Below are 26,076 nucleotides of genomic sequence, written 5' to 3'. Positions count from 1 at the left end.
TGTCGAGTTTCCACTGGTTTTCTAGCAATAAAGCTTTGTCTCGATTTTATCATTATCAATTTATACCTCCGTATCAAGAACACTCACTGTTGACACGCTGATATTAGCAGTAAAATATAAATTCAAATCATTCACATTAATAGCCCGTATAAACTCATGAGCCTCATCTGTGCTGCCATCCCATATAATGAACAAGTTATCAATAGAGCGCAGCCATAGCTTGACATTAGTTGTCGTAGATACCTGATGTTCAGTCAGGAGGACCAGCTCCTCCCACCAGCCCATGTATAAACATGCATAGCTGGGAGAGAAGCTGGCCCCCATCGCCACACCCCTGACTTGTATATATTATAGAGTAGATTGTTGAACATAAAAATATTGTTCATGAGGCAGAAATGAACCAATATCTATGAGCATGTTCTTGTGGTCCCTCATATTGCCCATTGTTTTGTCCAAAAGATGATCTAGTGCTCTCGATCCGTCAGTGTGCTGGATACTCGTGTAGAGCGAACTAACATCAAGAGCAATGAGTAGGTAACCTTGTTTCTAAGTATGGGCATTGTTCCGCTCGCGGAGTTTGTGATTTTTTTGCAATTTCGCGATTCGCTCAAAATTGCCCAAAAATCCGCAATTCGCGAGTTGGCGGATTTTTTTTTCTTGTACGCACTTCAAAAATACAACCTCGCGTGCGTGGCATTGACTTACCATGATTCTGCGTTCGCTGATGAGTTTTCCTCCCCGTTTGCGTGCGCTGTGAAATTTTGGTAGCTTGCCGAGCGACGCCACGAACACGTCATTGCGACCCAAAACAGTAAATTGCGAACGGGAACACGTCATTGCGACCCGAAACAGGAAATTGCGAATGCGAACACGTCATTGCGACCCGAAACAGTAAAAAGGCATCGCGAGCAGGCTGGTTCAGTGAAACAACATGTTCGCGACCGTTGTGACCGCATGCGCAAGTTTTCATTCCCTTACTAGTAAAAAATCTTGCGAACTTGCAAAAAAATAAATTTGCAAGCTTGCGGAATTTGGCGGATTTTTACGAATCGCGATTACGAATTCGCAAATTCTGCCCATGCTTAGATGTCAGTGATCTTGCGGTGGAGGAAGATGGTGAGGGAATCGCACAGGGCTTGCGACGGCAGGATGTCGTTGGTGATGGAGCTGGGGTTGGAGAGTTCCTTTACGATGTTGAAGAGCTCCTTGCTGTTGTGTGCGTTGTTGTCGGGCTGTCTTTGAAGGAGGTCCTCTTGGCAGTCCTGATGAGGTGATGGTGGTTGCGGGTGGTGTCCTTGTGGGCTGAGTGGCTGTCCGGATTCTGCTCACTGTGCCATTTCTTCTTTAGATTCCGTCAGGCTTACTTGGTGGCTGGGGTGAACCATCGGGCCCTCTGACTGGTGTCTCTGTAGGAGGGTTTCTTCGGTGGGGTGAGGGTGTTGGCGCAGTCGTCGATCCAGCGTCTGAGGTTGTGGGCAGTGTCGTAGAATGTTGGAGAGGACGGTGGGTGGGTTGAGTGTGAGGTTTGCGTGTAGTTGGTGTTCGGTGATTTTGCTCCAGCAGTGGCGGGGAATCTGTTGGGTGTGGTGGTGTGTGGTGGGTTTCTGGAAGGTGAAGTGGATGCAGCAGTGGTCGGTCCAGAGGAGTTCGGTGGTGTGGCTGAAGGAGATGTGGGAACTTGAGGAGAAGACGGGGTCGAGCGTGAAAAACAGTAGCATCCAGGCATTCAGCAGTGGAGTTGGGTGGACGGGGGTGTGGGAGGATACCGCGTGCAGGAGTTGAGAGTTGGGGGTTTTGGGTGGAGGTGTGGATGTGAGTGCATGAATCTGCTCCTTGCAAGAGGGAGGTGGTGTGGGTGCATTAATCTGCTCATTGCGATAGATAGGAGAAGTTGGTTGATAGGTAGAAGGGACAGGGATGCCACCAGAGGGCAGGGTGGTGCAGAGTGCAGTGAAGTATCAGTTAAAAATCGTTAGGTTTTGTTCTGAGGCTGGGACTAGGATGTTCCCATTTCTGTAGATGGTTATGGCCAGTTCTCCCCTAAAGTCCTAAGATGAGAATACAGTGAGCTCTAAGCATGAATAATACACAGTTAATAACATTTGCTTGTTTACATATTAAAGTTGATATAAAGCAAAAAAAACATTTAATATGTAAAAACCCTTTCACAGTTAACAAGTGGAGAATCAAGTCCTAAATCATTTGCCCACCCTCCAAACACCGTAAACCCCAAACTATAACCACATGCATTAGAGAGATCATGATTACAAACTTTGGGGCCGATCAGGATCGCGGACGGACTTGCGTCCGTCCGCGACCCCAGAGCAGGAGGGAACCTCCGCATGGCATGCGGAGTTCCCTCCTGTGCAATTAGGATGTGACCGCCACCCTGGCGGTCACATCCTCTATTTTTAACATTGCGGCGGGTGCAGCTTCAAGCTGCACCCGCGGCAATGTTAAAAATGCACGCATTGCTTTTGCATGCAGAAAGAGGCAGGCACCGTGCGGTGCCTGCCGCTTTCTGCATGCAAATGCAGGGGGGTACCATAGGTACCCCCCATGTGCACCCCCCACCCCCCCTTCACCTAGGGGGCCCGCAACGGGCCCCCGCAGTGAAGTTCCGTATGCTTTTCCACGGCGGGAAACGCGCCGCGGAAAAGCATAATTCACTGCCCATCCTAATATGGTGGACGGTGTCTGAGAGACACCGTCACCATATTAGAGCTTTTCCGCCGCGGTTGTAAGCCAACCGCGGCGGAAAAGCTGCGGACGGAAACCAGGACCCACCAGCCATCCTAATGTGGCGGTGGGTCCTTGGTCAGTCCGCTGCGGTTTTTCCGCATCCTCGGGGCCGGCGGTGGCTTCCGCCGGCCCCGAGGATGCGGAAAAACCGCAATCCTGATCGGCCCCTAAATCTGCAAGGGTTTGCAAAAAGATGGACAAAATAGAAACTACCTCCAGATCATAGTTTGTGATGTCCAGATGATTTCAAGCGCGACATTTTTAGGGAAACATCATCACCATGTATGCATGTTCACATCTACAAATTCATTAAACTGACACTTTTTAAATGCAAAGGTGTAGCTACAACCCTGGTCAAGGCTCTGCTACCCTAACTGATTCTCTTGTACTGCACCATTGAAGGGGCAGTAGTGGAAGCCATTGGGACCTCCAGTAAAGGTTTACGGTACTACACCTACTTACAGCAAGGACTTCTGTCTGACTAGAGCAGAGGTCTTCAAACTTTTGAAGGTTGAGCCCCCCCCCCAGCTGAATTTTTTTAAATGTGGGGCCCCCCCACCACCTGACAGAACTTTCTGGAATCTGGTACACTACATAATCGACCGCCACCCGCTTATCCCGGGCCATATCCGGCAAATAATGTTCAAAACAATGATTGTTTCCTCCTTCTCCATGAATTCCCTCACTACCACTCACCAGCAATGCACCTCATCTCGCTATAGCACCTTTCTGGCAAACATATAATTTTCATCATACTCAGGGGCATATGTACAAGCCCCTATAGACACCACACCATCACTTTTTACGACGTTGTGGTGGCGATAGGGGCATTGCCGTATTTACAAGACAGAGTTAAGCCACTTAATTTGGCTTAACGCTGCCTTGTAAATAAGGCCCCCTTTAATGCTATGCTTAGCGTGAAAGGGTGGGCAGTGGGTGTTTCACTGCAACAGGCACTGATTTTGATGTTGCGCCCTATTTACAAGGGCAGAGTAAAAGTGAGGCAGCGTTAAAATTAAGAACAGGGAAAACCTGGTCTTAAACTGGCAAAACTAGGAGAAATGCATTATTTCTCCTCATTTTTGCTTCATCCATGTGTGCTGCCTTGGGCAGCACACATGGAAAAAGCAAAATGCCTTGTATTTGTAATCTTTAAAAAAAATCCATTTTGTGATTTCTGTGTGTGCTGCATTAAGTAGCACACACGGAAGTGAGACAAATGGCATTTAAAGATTGTTTATGTACAGGAAGGTCCCCCTCCTGTACATAAACAATCTTTTCCCTGCACCCAGACACCCTTGCACTATGGCGCAATGGTGTCTGCGTAGGTGCTACGCTGCTAAGTGTAGCGCAAGCGCAGGGGAAACGCAAGGCTGCACCATATTGTTGTAAATATGGTGCAGCCTTCAGTTTCTGAAGTGGCGGAGAGCGGCCTTAACCCATGACTGCTAACGCCTCACTCCGCAACTTCCTTGAACATATGCCACTCAGTTCCTTGATCTGCATGGTACACCTTCTTTGTAGCAGGCACATTAACCCTCTGTGCTGTGAGGGTGGCAGGAGTGCTCATGTGAGTGCACAGTGAGGTATGCAACAGTGTGAGAGTAGGGTAAGTGGAGTGACTGCAGGGTGCGTGAGGTGACCATATGAATTTGGGTGTGCATGTTAGTGCAGAGTGGGACTAATGAATGCATGGTTAGTGATGGGCTTGTTTAAGTGGGACTGCAGATTGAGCAGTGAGTGGGACAGGTGAGTGAAGTGTCACATGAGTGCAGGGTGGGTAGTGTGCTTGTATGGCTGCAGGTTGAGGTACAGGGAAAACCGCAGAAGTACATTGTGAGAGCAGAGTGATCACTGAGTGCAGGGTAAATGGTGTGAGTGCATGGGGGTCAGTATGAGGGAATTGTGATAGCTGTGAGTGCAGGGTGAGCATGAAAGTGAAGGGCGAGAATGAGGAGCAAGTTGTCTGAATGCAGGGTGCATTGCCAGACACTTGCAGTAACTCAGCATGCTATTGACGGCAGCGCAGGGTTTTAGATATGTTAAACTATTGCAATTATGGCATTAACCAGGGATCGAGGGTGGAGGAAATAAATAAATACTGGGCTGATCTTATAACAAACTTCCAGTTGTATGATTAGGGTTGCCAGCTCATTATTTTGATGTCCCAGGTGGTACAAAAATAAGCAGCCGCCTAAAGCTCTACTTTCAGCACTTATCTGTGCATACTCTGAACAGCAAATATAAATAGAAGGCCCTTTAAATTGTGTTTTTAGGGCTTCCTGAATGATATGATTGATAATAAAAGGGAATAAAGACAGAAACGTCACATCATAAATGAATACATACTTCTTTCCAACCCATATTTAGTGTCAAACAATGTTCAGGCTGTATAAAAACCTGACTGGGATTTGTCTTTTGGCAACTTAAAACACTTTTAGCCCTGTGATCATTGTGCTCCTGCCAGTATAATTTAAAAAGCAACATTGTCGCCTGGGTTAAATTCCTAGAGCTGAAATGCTTCAGCTGCAGTGGGAGGCAGGAAGCCTTCTCTGCTAAAACTGAAAGCAAGTAACCAACATTCATTTCATCTGCAGTGTGAGGCAAGGAATCTCCTCTGCTCTGAAATAGTTGCTTTCAGTTTTAGCAAAGGGGGCTTCTTGCCTCACACTGCAGCTAAAGCATTTCAGCTGTACCAGGATGGCCCCCCACCCCGTGTGTGGCAGCCTGGATGAGACAGCTTCCCGTGCACACAGCCGCAAGTATTTCACAGGTCTTTAAAAGACCTTTTTCTTGTCAATGAGGCTTTAATGGTTTTCACTCCTTCTTAGGGTCCCTGCAGCTCCACTCCGCCGTTTGTTTGAAGAGGACAAAGGTGAGATTTTAGGAAGGAGTGCGCGCCCCCCCCCCTGAGACGGTGTAGCGCCGCCCCAGGGGGTCGCACCCCACAGATTGAAGAACTCTGGACTAGAGGGACCTCTAGTAATGGTCTTTGTCATTACAGCCTAACGATTTATATCTGATTTGAAGGACACCTCACTTACCTGCTCCATTCTGATGAGGAAGCTGTCAATGTAGTCCCGAGGATTGCTGAGATCCAGAGTCCTTTGGTTAATTTTCACTTTCTTTTCAGTGAAGGCCAGAAGATCTTCTAGGATGTTAAATATTTTGTGATGAGGTCCTGGTAGAAAATCCATCAAACGTGGATATGTGTCATACATCTAGGCAAAAGATATGTATAGTAAAATACATTTGTTATACATTTTCTTTTTCTCCTTTTTTAAGTTCATAATTGTATACAGTGTAATGGACTGTAATTGTGCTGTTGCAGGAAGCTGGAAGTGAATTGATGTGACAATAGTGTTATTGTACTGGTAATACGTTTATTGGGTAGGAGGAGCATTGAGGTAGCAAAGGGGTGGTTCAAATCATTAAATGTTATGACCTAACTCACAAAGATTTTGCTATGGGTAGTTGTAACTTACTCCTGTTGTACCTCTCATGTAATCCTAACTTTCAGGAGTAGTTCTGGCTTACCTTTAGAACCCAACTCACAAAGGTAAAATTGCATGTGTAGATATCAGAAAATATAGATTTATACCTGTGCATAGGTTTAATTCTCAGAATACATGTAATTCAGAACAATGGGCAGATAATTTCTGTAGAAGTACTTTTACCAACCTCCTAGCTTTAAGGGGTGCGTAAACATTCAAATTAAAATATGACCAGAAAGTTACTACTATTAACATTAAGGTGGTATTTCAGGTGTATATCAATCAAACACAGTTTTACGTAGTATGGGGGGTCTCTTTCTACACTATATATAATTTTTTTTAAAAAGAATATGGAAACAGGCATGACTTACCTGTCTCAACCCCCTCGGTTCAGAGGATGGAGATATTTATATATATATATATATATATATACAACCAAATACCCTCTCCAGTAAGGAAAAAGAAATCCGGGCCACTTTAAAGTGCAAAGCGTGGTTTAATCAATGGCTTTCTCGACGCGTTTCGCAGTAAATACTGCTTTTTCACGAGACCGAACCAACCAGGAAGTGCAAGTTATATACAATCACATGGTACAGTCACATGGTATTTAGAATCATACACATGGAAAACAGACTACCAGTAAATTCTCGGGCTGTGTCCTATGTAAACAAACACTCGTTGTGCAGAAGAATGGACATAATAAAGTGATCATAAAATGCAAACAATAAAGTTGAGGTGCACAATGCAGTCTCGTGAGTTCTCATGCAGCCCATGGAAAAGTGAGACGGATATATCGCTCCTAAGCGTCTAAAGGTTAATTCATGGTGCTGAATACCTTGTGGTGCCGTAGCGCCCGGGTGGGCGAGGCCACTTCATAAGGAAGTTCGCAATTCAGTGGTCGCTGATAGTTAGACATTGGGTATTAAGTGCAGCCCAAGTGGGCACAGTGGGCAAAAAGAGTGTCCAAACGCAGTGACTGCACGAGAAGGTGGGGTTTCAATCCATACAATTGGCACCTTGACAGCCGTGAATTGATTCATTCATACTGTCCGTTTCAGTGATTGCGCCCAAGTGGGCAAAGCCAATCCCTTATGCAATTTCACAGTGAAGTCCATTCATACATTTCATGCTCATCCGAGGCTTATATTCTGGACAGATTCCCAGGCAATTCTGTAAACCAAACAAAGTGAGAGACATGCGGTGAGTGATAGTACTCAAAGTGACAAATTGATAACACAATCATTGGTTTAAAAAACGGCAGACATATACACAGACAAAAACCGCATGTTAACCTAAATGAACACTCAATTCCTCATGTAAATTGTGGCCATTGGGTTGGGTTGTCCTATACTTGATGATCAATCTTGATTCAAGTCTTCTCATCTCTTTTATACGGTCTCCCCCTCGTTCTCTTGTAGGGACTGTTTCCAGGACACAGAACGAAAGTAAATTGGCATTACTTTTGTGGTGCGTGGCGAAATGCCTAGCAATGGGATATTGCTTATCCCCATTGGTTATGGCTCGCATATGTTCAAGCACTCTTTTCTTGGCTTGGTGTTTGGAGCTGCCAATGTAATGCAACTGACAGGGGCACTTCAGTGCATATATCACATGGTCAGTTAAACATGTCACATGCTTTGTAATTTTGAATTTATTAGTATCTTTAGACAGTTGTATTTCCTTTATGTTTTTGCTGTTGCGACAGGCTTTACACCTGCCGCAAACGTAAAAACCTTGTACTGGGTTTCTCTGTTTGATCGTCTTGGGTAAGAGAGTCGAACAGAGAAGATCTTTCAGGGATTTCGGTCTTCTGAATGTCAGTTGGGGATGCTCAGAGATTCCTGGAGCTAGATCTTTATCAAGTTTTAAAATACTCCAGTATTTACTGAGAGCTTTCCTCACCCCCTTCGAGTCACAATTGTAATCAGTGATAAATCTGCTGAACACACCTTTATTAGACTGGCTCTCTGGCGTATTGGGGCTGAGAAGGCTTGTCCTATCTCTCTCTTTTACTGTGGCCAGAGCCCTGGCTATGCATTTGCGGCCATATCCTCGTTCTTTGAACCTTTCACTCATGACGGTCACCTCTTTGTTGTAGTCTAGTTCATCAGAGCAGTTCCGTTTAGACTGAAAATGAAAGGGACTTTGACAGCGAAATGGCAAAGTTTGAAATTAAGCTTGAAAAACTGGAGAAAGAAATACGGGACAAAAAAGAAAGTAAATTCATACGTGACCACAATGATTATGAGCGCGGCCAAGTGTGGACCTTTGCTAAAAGATACGATCATTTGCGATCTAAAACCATACAGGAGTCTACACCTCCCCCTGCTCCTAACGGGACAATTGCCACAAGAAACAAAGATCATGGTGATACAATGGAACCTGCTACAACTTCAACTGTGTCGATATGTGGACTTCTTTCTCCAACCTTTGGTGTTGAACTTACCATCCTATCTCAGAGACTCTGGCCATTTCTTACAAAAAATTAATAACATGCCCTGGGACCCTGAATGGTTGTTTATGACACTTGATGTAAATAGCCTTTACACCTGTATTCCCCATCAGCAAGGGATTGATGCATGCAGACGGGTGGACAGGTTGATGATAGTGTTGGACTCCATTATTTTCCTCTTCTCTGGCCCCTTGTCCTGGATCCCACTGGGCTCGATATGTTGCTGGTGTTCATGTTCAGATTGGTTCTTCCGGCGCCTTTCCCGCCTTGACCTCGTCCTTTTCCTCCTCCGGATGGCTTGTTTTGCCCAGTTAGTCTTCCCTGGGCCACCATATTGAACTCCATTAAAATTTTCTCTTTTGGGCTCATGAGCTCAGGATTGCATGTTGGTAAAGCGCTCGACACAGTTGAAGTTGTAGCAGGTTTCATTGTATCACCATGATCTTTGTTTCTTGTGGCAATTGTCCCGTTAGGAGCAGGGGGAGGTGTAGACTCCTGTATGGTTTTAGATCGCAAATGATCGTATCTTTTAGCAAAGGTCCACACTTGGCCGCGCTCATAATCATTGCGGTCACGTATGAATTTACTTTCTTTTTTGTCCCGTATTTCTTTCTCCAGTTTTTCAAGCTTAATTTCAAACTTTGCCATTTCGCTGTCAAAGTCCCTTTCATTTTCAGTCTAAACGGAACTGCTCTGATGAACTAGACTACAACAAAGAGGTGACCGTCATGAGTGAAAGGTTCAAAGAACGAGGATATGGCCGCAAATGCATAGCCAGGGCTCTGGCCACAGTAAAAGAGAGAGATAGGACAAGCCTTCTCAGCCCCAATACGCCAGAGAGCCAGTCTAATAAAGGTGTGTTCAGCAGATTTATCACTGATTACAATTGTGACTCGAAGGGGGTGAGGAAAGCTCTCAGTAAATACTGGAGTATTTTAAAACTTGATAAAGATCTAGCTCCAGGAATCTCTGAGCATCCCCAACTGACATTCAGAAGACCGAAATCCCTGAAAGATCTTCTCTGTTCGACTCTCTTACCCAAGACGATCAAACAGAGAAACCCAGTACAAGGTTTTTACGTTTGCGGCAGGTGTAAAGCCTGTCGCAACAGCAAAAACATAAAGGAAATACAACTGTCTAAAGATACTAATAAATTCAAAATTACAAAGCATGTGACATGTTTAACTGACCATGTGATATATGCACTGAAGTGCCCCTGTCAGTTGCATTACATTGGCAGCTCCAAACACCAAGCCAAGAAAAGAGTGCTTGAACATATGCGAGCCATAACCAATGGGGATAAGCAATATCCCATTGCTAGGCATTTCGCCACGCACCACAAAAGTAATGCCAATTTACTTTCGTTCTGTGTCCTGGAAACAGTCCCTACAAGAGAACGAGGGGGAGACCGTATAAAAGAGATGAGAAGACTTGAATCAAGATTGATCATCAAGTATAGGACAACCCAACCCAATGGCCACAATTTACATGAGGAATTGAGTGTTCATTTAGGTTAACATGCGGTTTTTGTCTGTGTATATGTCTGCCGTTTTTTAAACCAATGATTGTGTTATCAATTTGTCACTTTGAGTACTATCACTCACCGCATGTCTCTCACTTTGTTTGGTTTACAGAATTGCCTGGGAATCTGTCCAGAATATAAGCCTCGGATGAGCATGAAATGTATGAATGGACTTCACTGTGAAATTGCATAAGGGATTGGCTTTGCCCACTTGGGCGCAATCACTGAAACGGACAGTATGAATGAATCAATTCACGGCTGTCAAGGTGCCAATTGTATGGATTGAAACCCCACCTTCTCGTGCAGTCACTGCGTTTGGACACTCTTTTTGCCCACTGTGCCCACTTGGGCTGCACTTAATACCCAATGTCTAACTATCAGCGACCACTGAATTGCGAACTTCCTTATGAAGTGGCCTCGCCCACCCGGGCGCTACGGCACCACAAGGTATTCAGCACCATGAATTAACCTTTAGACGCTTAGGAGCGATATATCCGTCTCACTTTTCCATGGGCTGCATGAGAACTCACGAGACTGCATTGTGCACCTCAACTTTATTGTTTGCATTTTATGATCACTTTATTATGTCCATTCTTCTGCACAACGAGTGTTTGTTTACATAGGACACAGCCCGAGAATTTACTGGTAGTCTGTTTTCCATGTGTATGATTCTAAATACCATGTGACTGTACCATGTGATTGTATATAACTTGCACTTCCTGGTTGGTTCGGTCTCGTGAAAAAGCAGTATTTACTGCGAAACGCGTCGAGAAAGCCATTGATTAAACCACGCTTTGCACTTTAAAGTGGCCCGGATTTCTTTTTCCTTACTGGAGAGGGTATTTGGTTGGATGTTATTGGGATTCGCTATCCCATTCGAGGCCCGCCTTTGGCAAGTGGCAAGGTTCTACAGCGACTCATGTGGTTGGATATATATATATATATATATATATATATATATATATATATATATATATATTCGTCCGAAGTTGCTCCAGCGATATGAGGCCGCACTCCCATTGAGGTGAAAGAAACATCTTTATTTGTTTAGAAGCCGACAGCTTTTCCTCCCGTGTTCGTGTCCCTGGCCTGACGCGTTTCGATGGACTCTCACCATCTCATCAGAGGCCTCGTGAGCAGAAACCAATTACGTGCATGACTCGCCGCCCTTTCATTGTTCCTTAAGTACACAGTACCTTTTTTTTCCCTTTGCATGCTGGGCAACGTAGTCCTTTTCAACACAAATTAAACCCTCCAGTGGGTTGCCTGCTCACGATTGTCTTCGGGACATAATTTATAGCCCATATTGAGCCCCCGGAGGAAACTCTGTCAGCTTAAATTTTAGCACCTCAATTTGCCCAATTCCAGAAGGGGGTCCTTCTCGAGCGGTCCCGGTGATTCTTCTTCCAGGTGGTGCGTCGCCTCCACGGCCTGAGGCACGCCGTGTATACATTCGTCCGAAGTTGCTCCAGCGATATGAGGCCGCACTCCCATTGAGGTGAAAGAAACATCTTTATTTGTTTAGAAGCCGACAGCTTTTCCTCCCGTGTTCGTGTCCCTGGCCTGACGCGTTTCGATGGACTCTCACCATCTCAACAGAGGCCTCGTGAGCAGAAACCAATTACGTGCATGACTCGCCGCCCTTTCATTGTTCCTTAAGTACACAGTACCTTTTTTTTCCTTTTGCATGCTGGGCAACGTAGTCCTTTTCAACACAAATTAAACCCTCCAGTGGGTTGCCTGCTCACGATTGTCTTCGGGACATAATTTATAGCCCATATTGAGCCCCCGGAGGAAACTCTGTCAGCTTAAATTTTAGCACCTCAATTTGCCCAATTCCAGAAGGGGGTCCTTCTCGAGCGGTCCCGGTGATTCTTCTTCCAGGTGGTGCGTCGCCTCCACGGCCTGAGGCACGCCGTGTATACATTCGTCCGAAGTTGCTCCAGCGATATGAGGCCGCACTCCCATTGAGGTGAAAGAAACATCTTTATTTGTTTAGAAGCCGACAGCTTTTCCTCCCGTGTTCGTGTCCCTGGCCTGACGCGTTTCGATGGACTCTCACCATCTCATCAGAGGCCTCGTGAGCAGAAACCAATTACGTGCATGACTCGCCGCCCTTTCATTGTTCCTTAAGTACACAGTACCTTTTTTTTCCCTTTTGCATGCTGGGCAACGTAGTCCTTTTCAACACAAATTAAACCCTCCAGTGGGTTGCCTGCTCACGATTGTCTTCGGGACATAATTTATAGCCCATATTGAGCCCCCGGAGGAAACTCTGTCAGCTTAAATTTTAGCACCTCAATTTGCCCAATTCCAGAAGGGGGTCCTTCTCGAGCGGTCCCGGTGATTCTTCTTCCAGGTGGTGCGTCGCCTCCACGGCCTGAGGCACGCCGTGTATACATTCGTCCGAAGTTGCTCCAGCGATATGAGGCCGCACTCCCATTGAGGTGAAAGAAACATCTTTATTTGTTTAGAAGCCGACAGCTTTTCCTCCCGTGTTCGTGTCCCTGGCCTGACGCGTTTCGATGGACTCTCACCATCTCATCAGAGGCCTCGTGAGCAGAAACCAATTACGTGCATGACTCGCCGCCCTTTCATTGTTCCTTAAGTACACAGTACCTTTTTTTTCCCTTTGCATGCTGGGCAACGTAGTCCTTTTCAACACAAATTAAACCCTCCAGTGGGTTGCCTGCTCACGATTGTCTTCGGGACATAATTTATAGCCCATATTGAGCCCCCGGAGGAAACTCTGTCAGCTTAAATTTTAGCACCTCAATTTGCCCAATTCCAGAAGGGGGTCCTTCTCGAGCGGTCCCGGTGATTCTTCTTCCAGGTGGTGCGTCGCCTCCACGGCCTGAGGCACGCCGTGTATACATTCGTCCGAAGTTGCTCCAGCGATATGAGGCCGCACTCCCATTGAGGTGAAAGAAACATCTTTATTTGTTTAGAAGCCGACAGCTTTTCCTCCCGTGTTCGTGTCCCTGGCCTGACGCGTTTCGATGGACTCTCAACATCTCATCAGAGGCCTCGTGAGCAGAAACCAATTACGTGCATGACTCGCCGCCCCTTCATTGTTCCTTAAGTACACAGTACCTTTTTTTTCCTTTTGCATGCTGGGCAACGTAGTCCTTTTCAACACAAATTAAACCCTCCAGTGGGTTGCCTGCTCACGATTGTCTTCGGGACATAATTTATAGCCCATATTGAGCCCCCGGAGGAAACTCTGTCAGCTTAAATTTTAGCACCTCAATTTGCCCAATTCCAGAAGGGGGTCCTTCTCGAGCGGTCCCGGTGATTCTTCTTCCAGGTGGTGCGTCGCCTCCACGGCCTGAGGCACGCCGTGTATACATTCGTCCGAAGTTGCTCCAGCGATATGAGGCCGCACTCCCATTGTGGTGAAAGAAACATCTTTATTTGTTTAGAAGCCGACAGCTTTTCCTCCCGTGTTCGTGTCCCTGGCCTGACGCGTTTCGATGGACTCTCACCATCTCATCAGAGGCCTCGTGAGCAGAAACCAATTACGTGCATGACTCGCCGCCCTTTCATTGTTCCTTAAGTACACAGTACCTTTTTTTTCCTTTTGCATGCTGGGCAACGTAGTCCTTTTCAACACAAATTAAACCCTCCAGTGGGTTGCCTGCTCACGATTGTCTTCGGGACATAATTTATAGCCCATATTGAGCCCCCGGAGGAAACTCTGTCAGCTTAAATTTTAGCACCTCAATTTGCCCAATTCCAGAAGGGGGTCCTTCTCGAGCGGTCCCGGTGATTCTTCTTCCAGGTGGTGCGCCGCCTCCACGGCCTGAGGCACGCCGTGTATACATTCGTCCGAAGTTGCTCCAGCGATATGAGGCCGCACTCCCATTGAGGTGAAAGAAACATCTTTATTTGTTTAGAAGCCGACAGCTTTTCCTCCCGTGTTCGTGTCCCTGGCCTGACGCGTTTCGATGGACTCTCACCATCTCATCAGAGGCCTCGTGAGCAGAAACCAATTACGTGCATGACTCGCCGCCCTTTCATTGTTCCTTAAGTACACAGTACCTTTTTTTTCCTTTTGCATGCTGGGCAACGTAGTCCTTTTCAACACAAATTAAACCCTCCAGTGGGTTGCCTGCTCACGATTGTCTTCGGGACATAATTTATAGCCCATTTTGAGCTGCGGCCTCATATCGCTGGAGCAACTTCGGACGAATATATATATATATATATATAATTTTTTTTTTCCCTTGGATTCCTGTCGCCCTCTCCTAAGCGGAAGTCACGGCACCACAGCAGTTGTTCAGATAAGTTAACTTTTATTAAATTAATACATATATATATATATTGCACCGAGCCCAAAGTCCTTTTTAACGTGGTTTATTCAATCAAAAGCATATGGCAAACACTCAAACACTGCAGTGTTTTCCATATGCTTTGAGGGCTGTGTTTGCCATATGCTTTGGATTGAATAAACAACGTCAAAAAGGACTTTGGGCTTGGCGCAATCTTTTCTACATTAAGGATTGGTGTTTGTGTATGTTGGGGGTCTCGACCTTGACAGGAGCCCGCCACCATTGGAAGGCAGTGGTACAACGCGAACCTTGTGATGAATATTTATATATATACATATTACCTACTGGCGGTCACCACTAGCTATATATAGTAAGGACCTAGTTTCTCATAGGAAATCCGCAACATTCTATTGGGAATACCTTTGGCGCCGGTTGAGGAATTTGTGTGTAATTTTCCAAAATTTAGGCCAGCTCCGCTCCGCTCCTTCCCTGAAAGTGTCGGGGGGATTCGTCAAGCGGGGGCCGAGAAAAAAGGGGGGTCCCAAAACGTGTTTTCCCCATGTTAATTTCCACAGGACGTTCAGGCACGGCTACAGCCGGAACCGCTGAATGGAATTACACCAAACTGGCAAAATGGTAGGGACTGGCATGCAGAAGTGCCTTTTGTTTAAATGGTGTAAATCCCTCGAGTAGTTCCTGAGAAAATCAAAAGAGAAAAAATATATATATTTATAGCAGCTTACTGTAAGATTACTGTAAGCTTACTGTACTCTGTACCTTTCGGAGCACAAGCTGAATGCTAATTGGCTGTCAACTGTCTGTCAGCACTCCTAACCAGAAAGTGTTGGCAGCCATCTTGTGCATCGGTAGACTGAGGCACAGGAAAGCAGAAAAACAAATGTGGGGCAGGGTAGAAGCACCCTGACCCCCTAGGCCTGCTCAGGGGGTCCTACAAAGACCCCCCAGGCCTCCCCAATTTTATTTTTTTTTAAATCACGGGGTACGCGCATAAAGCTTACCGTACTCGTACAGTGCACGTACCCCGCGGCCTAGGGGGTCAGGTTGCTTCTACCCTGCTCCCTTTGCGTGTTTTGCACCTTTGTTTCACTGCTTTCTTGTGCCTTAGTTCTACCGAGGCACAAAATGGCTGCCAACACTTCCTGGTTTGGAGTGTTGACAGACAGTGGCAGCCAATCAGTATGCCTTCCCGAGAAAGCTGCATGCTCATTGGCTGTCAACACTTCTAACCAGGAAGTGTTGGCATCCATCTTGTGCTAGTGTTGACATACAGTGGCAGCCAATCAGCATGCCTTCCCGAGAAAGCTGCATGCTCATTGGCTGTCAACACTTCTAACCAGGAAGTGTTGGCATCCATCTTGTGCTAGATAGACAAAGGTAAAAGAAAGCAAAAAAACAAATGTGAAGAACACAAGAAGGGGGCAGGTTAGATATACCCTGACACCCTAGGCCTGTCCAGGTGGTCCCACAAGGACAAAAAAGGACCACGTTTTTTTTTTTAAAACCTGGTCTGTTTTTAAAAAAATTACCCCACGGGGGGACCAAATCGGGGGGGCATAGTGATAAAGAAGTGTGGGGGTCCACAATCCCCCCCACACTTCCCGGGGACTGCCGCTCCTGGGGCAAAGCAATGTAGCCCCTTGGCGCATACTGGAGGCTCCTGGTGGGCTAGTTGGCCCCCAGGGAACCCCAGTATGCAAGGGGAATTAGTTCCTACTCTGCAAACACACCAGGGGTTGCGCTGCAGACAGTTGTAAAAAAGAGTGTGCCCTCATTACACCTCTCTGCAATGCGGCCCCCTGGCGCATACTGCAGGTTCCAGGTGGGCTAGTTGGCCCCCAGGGACCCCCAGTATGCAAGGGGAATTAGTTCCCCCTCTGCAAACACGCCCTGGGGCTGCGTTGCAGAGAGGTGTAAAGAAGGGTGTGGCCTCATTACACCTCTCTGCAATGCAGCCCCCTGGCTTATACTGGAGGCTCCTGGTGGGCTAGTTGCCCGCCATGGACCCCCAGTATGCAAGGGGAATTAGTTCCTCCTCTGCAAATGCGCCAGGGGTTGCGCTGCAGAGTGTTGTGAAAAGGGGGCGTGCCCTCTGAACAACTGCCTGCAAAAATGTAGTAAATCAGTATAAAAAAAACAAAAAATACATTTAAAAATGGTCATTTAAAAAACCGTTGAAATTCACTGAAAAAAACCATAGGTTTCAGGCCTTATATAGTTAGGAATTAGCATTTAAAAAACCTTGCAAATTCACTGAAAAAAACCATAGGTTTCAGGCCTTTAATAGTTAGGAATTAGCATTTAAAAAACCTTGCAAATTCACTGAAAAAACCATAGGTTTCAGGCCTTATAAAGTTAGGAATTAGCTTTTAAAAAACCTTTGAAATTCAGACATCAGTGATGTTATCATTGATGTCATTTGAGATGTCATCATTGATGTCCCTGACCATGTCATGAATGATGTAATATGTGACATCATCAGCAGTGGATTGCGGGTGCGCGAAATATAGTTAGTACAACTAACTATATAGGAGCAATTTCAATGGTTTTGTATGAGTGTAATGTCCAGCTAACTATAACACCCCTAAAACTTATAGTTTTTTGAGTGAATATATATATATATATATATATATATATATATATATATATATATATATATATATATATATATATATATATATATATATATATATATTCATTGGAAAAAAAACATAGGTTTCAGGGGTGTTATAGTTAGCTGGACATTTCACTCATACAAAACCATTGAAATTTCGCGGTTATAGTTAGTTGTACTAACTGTAACTCTTGCGACCCCAATCCACTGGTGATGAAGTCACATATTACATCATTCATGACATGGTTAGAGACATCACTGATGACATCTCAAATGACATCACTGATGACATCATCCTTGTGACAATCAGATACACCTCAACATACACTAGTATAACCTTGCATTGAGACAACTTTCTCCTCATTCTCGCCCTTCACTTTCATGCTCACCCTGCACTCACAGCGATCACAATGCACTCACACTGATCACCATGTACTCACATCATTCACCTGCTCACCATGCACTCACAGTGATCAATCTGCACTCACAATGCACTTGCGCTGTTCACCCCGTACCTCCCACCCTGCAGTCACACAAGCACACTACTCATCCTGCACTCATGTGACACTTCGCTCACCTGTCCCCCCACTGCTCAATATGCAACTCACTCAAACAAGCCCATCAGTAATCATACATTTATTAGTCCCATTCTGAACTTGCATCCACACCCAAATTCATATGCCACCTCACTCATCCTGCAGTCACTTCTCTTACCCTACTCTCACACTGTTGCACAGCTCACAATGCACTCACATGGGCACTCCTGTAACCCACACAGTGCAGAGGGTTAATGTGCGAGAAAACTATAAGTAGCACTATAAAAAACAAAATGTTTGTCAGAAAGGTGCTGAAAGACTGTTGCACCGTGTGAGACCAGTTTTAGGGCCAGCCCTGCCTGGGAGTGTTAGCCTCCCCTCCTACAAAGTTCCGGTCTAGTGACTCCCCTGCTTCGGCCTATTATTATTATTTACATTTGTAGTGCGCTACTGTTACCAAAGGATGTCCTGGGGCTAATAACCATTGGCTGCCTGAAGGCAAACGAGAAACACACAGAAGGAGAAGGAGAACCACCCTAATGGGGTAACATACAGAGCATACAGAAAAGTGTTTATATCTTCCTAAAGGATAATAGATTCTTGGTGGAGCAAAGGAGGGTGCAATTCTCATAACTGCGCTGCCTGCACCAAAACAGCGAGACAGACAACTCATACCTTCTTGAATTAAAGAAGAATAAGCAGAGTGGCACAGGCCGAGAGGAGCATACAGGTCCGACCTGTATGCTTGGTGAGGAGCGATGAGAGGATGAGAGAGGACAGCAAGGGAGTGAGAGAAAGAGAATTCAATTGAAGATGTCAGGGATGAGGAGAAATGTGAATTGCCAAAGAGAAGTATGGTCACACAAGAAGTGAGTGTGAGCCAAAGGTGAGGGCTTCTGTTAGAACAAAGGGGAGATGTGAAAGATGAATGGGGGGACCGGAGAGGTGTAAGATACAAATAGACAAAAATTTTAATGAAGAGACGAGGTGAAGGAGAAGTGCTGAGGGGCACGGGAGGTGACGGGCCAGAGAGGTCATGAGATAAATATGAGAGACTGTTAGAGATGAGGGAAGTGAAAAGACAGAATGGCAAAAGGTGAATAAAGGTGAAGTGAGAGGTTGAATGGGGAGAGTTCAGAAGTTGTAAAAAGGGGTAAAAGAAAATGGCCTGCAAAGTGAGAGAGGGATCTGGGGGGGAGAGGAGAGAGGGATGGAAGGGAGAGGGTGAGAGGAAAGTTGCATGGGTAAACTGCTTAACTCTGTACAAAACCGTTAGGGTTTTAAGGGACCCCTGCTTCTTCCGGCCAGGGCTAGGTGAGCTTCTAATGTGGCAGCACGTATTCCTGGGGAGTGGAAGGCCCTTCACAAAGGTTGACTAGAAATCTTTCCGATGTTAATTGCTGTATTTTGGTTATAAACAGGTACTGATGGGTTGAAAACTTGCACATGATGGGTTGAAATCTTTCCTCAGTGTTACTGTGTGTAAAAAATGTCAAAATAATGAAGCAATGCTATCCCAAAATACACAGCAGCATATAGCATCATTTACATTTTCTTCCCACACAATTTAGTCAAGCCTGTCGCATAACTTGGTCCTCACCTGCCTCATAATTCCAGTAGCCCTGCCTACAGGTTTAGAAATTTTTGTCAGGAGTGGGTCATTATGCCTTAAAATGTTGACAAAAGTTTGAAGACCTCTGCTATAACCTATAGTGTTTTTTAAGTAATTTTTAAAAACAGTTGTATACTTTTTATAGTGAAAACAAACTTAACCGTAGTGTTTTATAACTTATAATGATAGCTCCTGGTATTTATTTTTGGGACATTTCCATTTGCATTTATCCATATTTTTTTTAAATAATTGTATCTGTATTTACCCATATATATTTCGGGTTTTATAAAAAAAATTAATCTGAAATTTGTATATTTCCACATTTATTTTACTGATAAATATGCAATCAATTAAACACTTTTAGATGATAAACTATATACAAACTTTATATTAAAATGTGCAAGTTTTCCTATACGAGCATATATATTGCTCTTTAAGGCTCTTTTCTAAAAGTCTTTTATTGTTTTTACCCTTTTACTTTTAGGAAGTCAGACCTATTGGCCTAGTACTCATCGTTGACAGCATTTAGAATCGCTCAAAAAATAACCCAATTTCCGTATTTATCCACACTTTAAAATAAATAAAGAGAGGAAAATAAATACTTTTCTTTCTGTATTTATCTGTAAAAATCAGTAAAAACATAAAACCAGGAGCCCTACTTATAATTTAAGAATGTTTTCAACTTAATTAACAGTAATTAACATATAAGTGTGGTAAAAGTATGACGCAGCACCTATAATACCTGACTTCGAACAACAGCGTTCACAGTTCAATTGCAAAGTCCATCAGCATCTTAGCCCACCACTATTTCACTGTAGGTAACACCTTGCTTAATCTTCCCCACACCCCAAGCGCCGGCATACCTTTCCGGGGGTATCCTTACGCTTTACAAATGCTGGCATAGTGATGACAAATATTAGCACGTTTTTTTTTCTTCTATTGTAAACAATATTTTGTTATGTCTTCTATTTAGATGTTTTTAATCATGAGAATACAAATGACACAGTTTGCCGGGTAACACTTTTTAAACTCTCCAACGTATGTAGATAATAAGGACCTTATACGTGTTACTATGGAAATCGAAACCTTTACAGCTTCACAGTTTGTAACTTTTCCCAACATGTACACAGTAAAACAGTTATAACGTGAGCACGTGTAAACTGTAAAACGTGACATCTAAATAGGCGGAGCCGCATCTTCCTTCCATAGACTACTAAACAACCAAAAACTATATATACCACACATATTGTCCGATTAGTTTCGTTTTCGCGAGTTATTTCTGCGTTGCCAATCTGTGATGAAGGTTCCCTTTAGTAGCATCAAATTCTTGTTTTGCGTCAACAAAACATATATTGGAGTTGTAAGTTGTTTCATTATGGCATAGTAGATAGTTATAATTTGTGGCTATTTGTCAAAATGTAAACATTTATATCTAGAAAAAAGTGTTATTGTGTTATGTATTTTCTGTAACGTCAGCAGCTTGTTTTCCGAAACAGATAGATAACAACAAACATTACTCCTTTTCTGGCTCCTTTCAGCTTATATATTGTGACTTTCTATATTATAATATTGACACTGTACTTCGCTTCAGAGGTGTTGGTTACCCGTCGGCGGAAACCCTAAACATTTGCAATCAACATCACCTACTTCCCAATGTTAGTGTGTTTTCCCCTAGGGATCATATACTGTTAATATGTATATTATAATATTACCAGTTATGCTGATCTCAGTGGAGTTCATGACCTGTCGGTAAAAAGAGTAATGATATATAAGCAACGTCACCAGCTTCTGGTTTTTAGTGTGTTCCCCCCTTTTGATCATATACTGTGAATTTGTATGTTATCATTCTCACAGTCATAATGATCTCAGAGGAGTTTATAACCTGTCACCACGAAGATCAAACTTTTCGACGTCCCAGAGAAAAGAAGCTCAGAAAATAATTACAGCTCAAATGTATTTCGTTATGGATCTTCTGTTCCATAGATAACTTTATTTTCCTATTCTTTTTACTGTAACAATGGTGTCATTTGTGATACTGTAATAGATTGTCCTATTGTTACAGAAGAAGAATAGGAGATTTGTCAGTTCCAACTGTAATACAGCTTACAAAACATTAGAACGTATTCAATCAGATATTTTTTTCAGTGAGCGTATTTTACAAAATTGCAGAATAAAAAAATATAGCTTTCATACATACTTTGTTACTTTAAATATTTGATAAACCCTACATTACTGAATGTTATTTTCTAATTTCTATTCTTCTCAGTTGTGGTTCCTATTCACCTTCTCCCTGTAGAATATATAGGACCAGTAATAGTACTATCCTATATATTCTGTATGTGATTTGTTAGGGAACAGTGTGCAACCTCTAAGCACTACGACCGAACGTTTCTGAATTCTACAAAAAACAAATTTGAACATTAATAATGCATACATTTCTATGTAATATGAAGTCAATTGTATTTAACTGTTTTTACTTGTTCTCCTCACCTTAGATAATGTAGTGCAGGAGTGTTTGTTGTAGCACTTCTATTCTATGTTATCTAAAAGTAACTGATGCCCTCTTACATTATCAAGAATATGGGGCAACACTTTTACAAACTATAGCAGAAAAAAGGAGGGTATGGCCACGCCTAACTGATAGTTTATGAAATTCCATTTTTATTTGTCACCCCTTTCATATATACAGCGTCAGTTTCTGAAGAAAGTTTATTTGTAATGGCTAAATAAAAACTGTTTCAAACCTAGACTGGAATTTTTGCTGCGCAACCACACCTCCCCATCAGAAAAGTAAACACCACATTATAAGTAAATAGTGTTCCTGGGAAGTATCCGACCCGCAAACTTGATTAAAAAAAACACCGCTAGACTGTCATTTTTTTGCTGTGATTTGTACACCCCACTGCAGTTATATAAATGGCCCTTAAAACATATAAAAAACAATTTTTACCTTCACAATCCCAGTCCACCACCTTGTGACCACTGTACAGAGTTAATAGTGTTCCCACCCTCCCCTCTACTACTTTCTTTTCCCATACTCCTTTGGAAGTGCATCACAAAATGCCCAACAACAGTGAACTATTCCCACCCAATAAGGAGTAAACTTGTGCTCAGAACACTTTAGACAATAAAATGTCCATGTTGTTCCATAGAGGAGGAAGGAATGACTGCCAACACTTTTACTTTTGATGCTTCACAGCCAATGAACATTAAGCTTATGAAGGTCCCGCTTGGAACATGTTACGCAATGAAATGTCCCTAATACTCCGCGAAGAGGAAAGGAATCGCTGACAACACTTCTACTTTCAACGGTTTACAGCCAATCAACATTTAGCTTGGCAAAGTCGTCCTTGGAGCACGTCAGCAAACCAGATGTCCCTCCTAAACAGAGCAGAAGTGAATGTTTGCCACACTTCTACTTTCAATAGTTCGCAACCAATCAACATTAAGCTGTAGAAGCTCGTCCTTAGAGCACGTCAGCCATTCAGATGTCCCTCCTACTCCGCAGAGAGGAAGTGAATGGCTGGCAACACTTCTACTTTCAATAGTTCACAACCAACCAACATAAAGCTCAGGAAGGCCCTCCTTACTACATGTAAGCCAATTAGATGTCCTTGCTACTTTCCGGAGCAGAAGTGAATTGCAGAAAACACTTCTACTCTTGATGGTTCGCACCCAATGAATATTAAGCTTGTTGTTGGAACCCCTTAGTCAATTAAACGTTAATTTTGTTCCACACACACATACAGAACACGCCCTCCCACATATTAATACATTTCCAGTAACAAAGTAACTCTATCCATAACAAAAGTGAACACTACCTAATAAATAAACATTATTTCACATTATATTAAAGAAAAGCCGCATTACGCTGCATTGTTGTTTTCCCGATATAATTTCCACAGCCTACTGCACCTGCCTCCCAACATGAGTGAAGCCCCGGGACTGTGGGGGCCCCAGCGAACCCCCCCTATTATATTTTTTAACAAATACCCCCGGGACCTATTTCCACAGGATACTGTGCCCCCCCTCTCAACATAACTGAAGCCCCGGGATTGCGGAGGCCCCAGCGAGCCCCCGCTGGGGCCGCTACTATTTATCTTAAACCTCGCTTGTATCAACACTCAAAATGGCGGCCAACACTAGCTGGATTCAATATGTTGACAACCACTTCACAGCCAATCAGCATTCAGCGCGTGATCGGGAGGTGCGCTTAGTGTACGCGCAAGATACGCGCATCCACCGAGGCAATAGATATATATGTACTTTTAATGGTGATTTTTTCAGGAACTACTGAACAGATTACACCATATAAGCAAAAGGCACGAGTCTGAACCAAGGACTACAACTTTCCCAAATTTTGTGTAATTCCGTTCAGCCGTTCGAGCTGTAGTCGTGATGAACCGTAACTATGGAAAATTGCATAGGGAAAACATGTTTTAGGACCCCCTTTTTTCTCAGCCCCCACTTCTCAAATTACCACAGACTTTCAGGATAGTAGCAGACCAGAGCGCCCCACCAGTTTTGAAAATTTCGCAAAAGATTTGTCAACCGGCGCCAAAGTTATTCCAAATAGAATGTTGCAGATTTCCTATGGAAAATAGGTCCTAACTATAACTATATATATATATATATTCACTGAAAAAACCATAGGTTTCACACCAGTTATAGTTAGGAATTAGCATTTAAAAAAACCTATTAAATTCACTGAAAAAAACAGAGGTTTCACACCAGTTATAGTTAACTGGAAATTTTACTGACATAAAACCATTGAAATTCCCACGTTATAGTTAGTTGGACTCACTATAATTTCGCTCCTGCAATGCACTGCTGATGACGTCACATATTACATCACTCATGACATGGTCAGTGACATCACTCATGACATCACTGATGACACCATCCAGTGAATGTGTGTCTCTCTGAAAAATAAATATGTTTTATATATGTATTTGTAAAGGTCGATGGAAGAATAAATGGTTAAATAAGTGTGTAAATGGATGTTTTTAAAAAAAAATTGATTGGTTAAGTGGCTTATTAAGTGTATCTTAGTGAATACATATATTAGCGAGTAATTTTTAAATATTTAAATATATGTATCAGTGTTTCACTTTGTGTATAAGTGGCTGCATGGGTTGGTGACTGACTCACTGTTTGTATATGTTTTGAAGACAGCATATGTGCAGGACTGTATGGGTGGATGAGTGTGTATATGTGTGTGTTAGTGAGTGAATGACTGTCTCACTAGTGTCTTTATTAGTAATGACATATGTTTTAATCTAGTATATGTGAGTATTGATGTATATAAGTGAGTATATGTGAGAGTGAGAGATTGAAAGAGTTCCTGTTTAAATAAGTATGTGTTTCTATAAGTGATTGTTTAAGAGAGTAAGTATGTGTAAGTTTCCTTAGAAGTAAGGCGGTAGTGTGTGTATAGTTGTATATTTGTATATGCAAATAAATTGATGTTCAATGGTTTATTTCCATGTGTGAGTATGTGTGTGAGTAACTTTTGGATGACTGTCAGTGTGTAACAGGATGTATAGGTGTATCACTACATATGATGACTGAGTATATGTATGAGTGACTATATAGAACTGTTGGTGAATGAGTGGATGTGTATATAGATGGTGGAATTACTGATTTGGTTGGTGTAACTGGTATGGGTATCTCCATTTTTTTAAAAATGTTAGTTTCTATTTTTGACTATGTGTTTCAAGGGTTACATTACACTGAAAGGAGGTCTGTCACTCTGTCACAAGGATGGTGTCATCAGTGATGTCATGAGTGATGTCACTGACCATGTCATGAGTGATGTAATATGTGACGTTATCAGCAGTGCATTGCAGGCACGCAAGTTATAGTGAGTCCAACTAACTATAACGTGGGAATTTCAATGGTTTTATGTCAGTAAAATTTCCAGCTAACTATAACTGGTGTGAAACCTCTAGTTTTTTCAGTGAATTTAATAGGTTTTTTAAATGCTAATTCCTAACTATAACTGGTGTGAAACCTATGTTTTTTTTAGTGAATTTCAAAGGTTTTCTAAATGCTAATTCCTAACTATAACTGGTGGGAAACCTATGGTTTTTTCAGTGAATTTCATAGGCTTTTTAAATGCTAATTCCTAACTATAACTGATGTGAAACCTATGGTTTTTTCAGTGAATTTCAAAGGTTTTTTAATAGCAAATTTCTCTAGCTATGTAATGTAAACATTTTTAATAAGGTGTAATAAAGTAAATCCAAATCACTAGATTCATCCATTATTGATTTAATCTCATTAATGGTTCCAATAGTTCATTCATGTGTTGCAAGTTAAACGTAGCAAATAATTTCCAAAATGCTTGAATTGTAAATCCCTATGCATTTCGGGCTTTCCAATCAGCCCTTCATCAGGGGTAAATCTAAAAAAAAGGAACAAATGTACGGTCTGAGTAATACATAATATCTCCATCAAAACATACTAAACGTTAGCGCACACCCCAAAAAAAGAAAAAAAAGAATGAAGGAGTGAGCATAAAGAAAGGGGACAGAAAGAGTGGTGTAAAGAGAAAGAGAGCTAGAGGGAGGAACACAGAGAAACTATGTAATAGATAGTAAGACAGAGAAAAGGTGTTAGAGGAAGTAACTGAGAAAAGGAAAGACATGGGGAGTGACAGAGAAAAAGGAAAGAGAGAGAAAAGTAAGGAGTGACAGAAAGGGACTGAGTGAACCAGAAAAGAAAGGAAAGTGAGGGAGTGTGGGTGAGCAGGAAGACTGAAAGAAGTTGAATGAAAAAATGATTATCTTTATCTAACTTTTTTCACTATTTTT

The 26,076-nt window shown here is 43.1% G+C and overlaps 1 protein-coding gene across 1 annotated transcript in view; it reads right to left on the bottom strand.

Moving 5' to 3' along the window:
- LOC147692363 (cytochrome P450 2G1-like) overlaps positions 1-26,076 on the bottom strand; it is an 870,825-nt gene that overhangs the window by 322,129 nt on the left and 522,620 nt on the right. Inside the window, exon 6 of the mRNA XM_086938586.1 lies at positions 5,787-5,963. Within this exon, the coding sequence (XP_086794712.1) occupies positions 5,787-5,963 (177 nt within the window). The remainder of the gene's footprint in view (positions 1-5,786; positions 5,964-26,076) is intronic.

The sequence above is a fragment of the Lissotriton vulgaris genome, chromosome 9 (genome assembly GCF_964263255.1).
Source record: "Lissotriton vulgaris chromosome 9, aLisVul1.2, whole genome shotgun sequence".
Classification (NCBI taxonomy): domain Eukaryota; kingdom Metazoa; phylum Chordata; class Amphibia; order Caudata; family Salamandridae; genus Lissotriton; species Lissotriton vulgaris.
The sequence above is the reverse complement of the archived record's forward strand: the minus strand, read 5'-3'. Positions and strand labels throughout refer to the sequence as shown.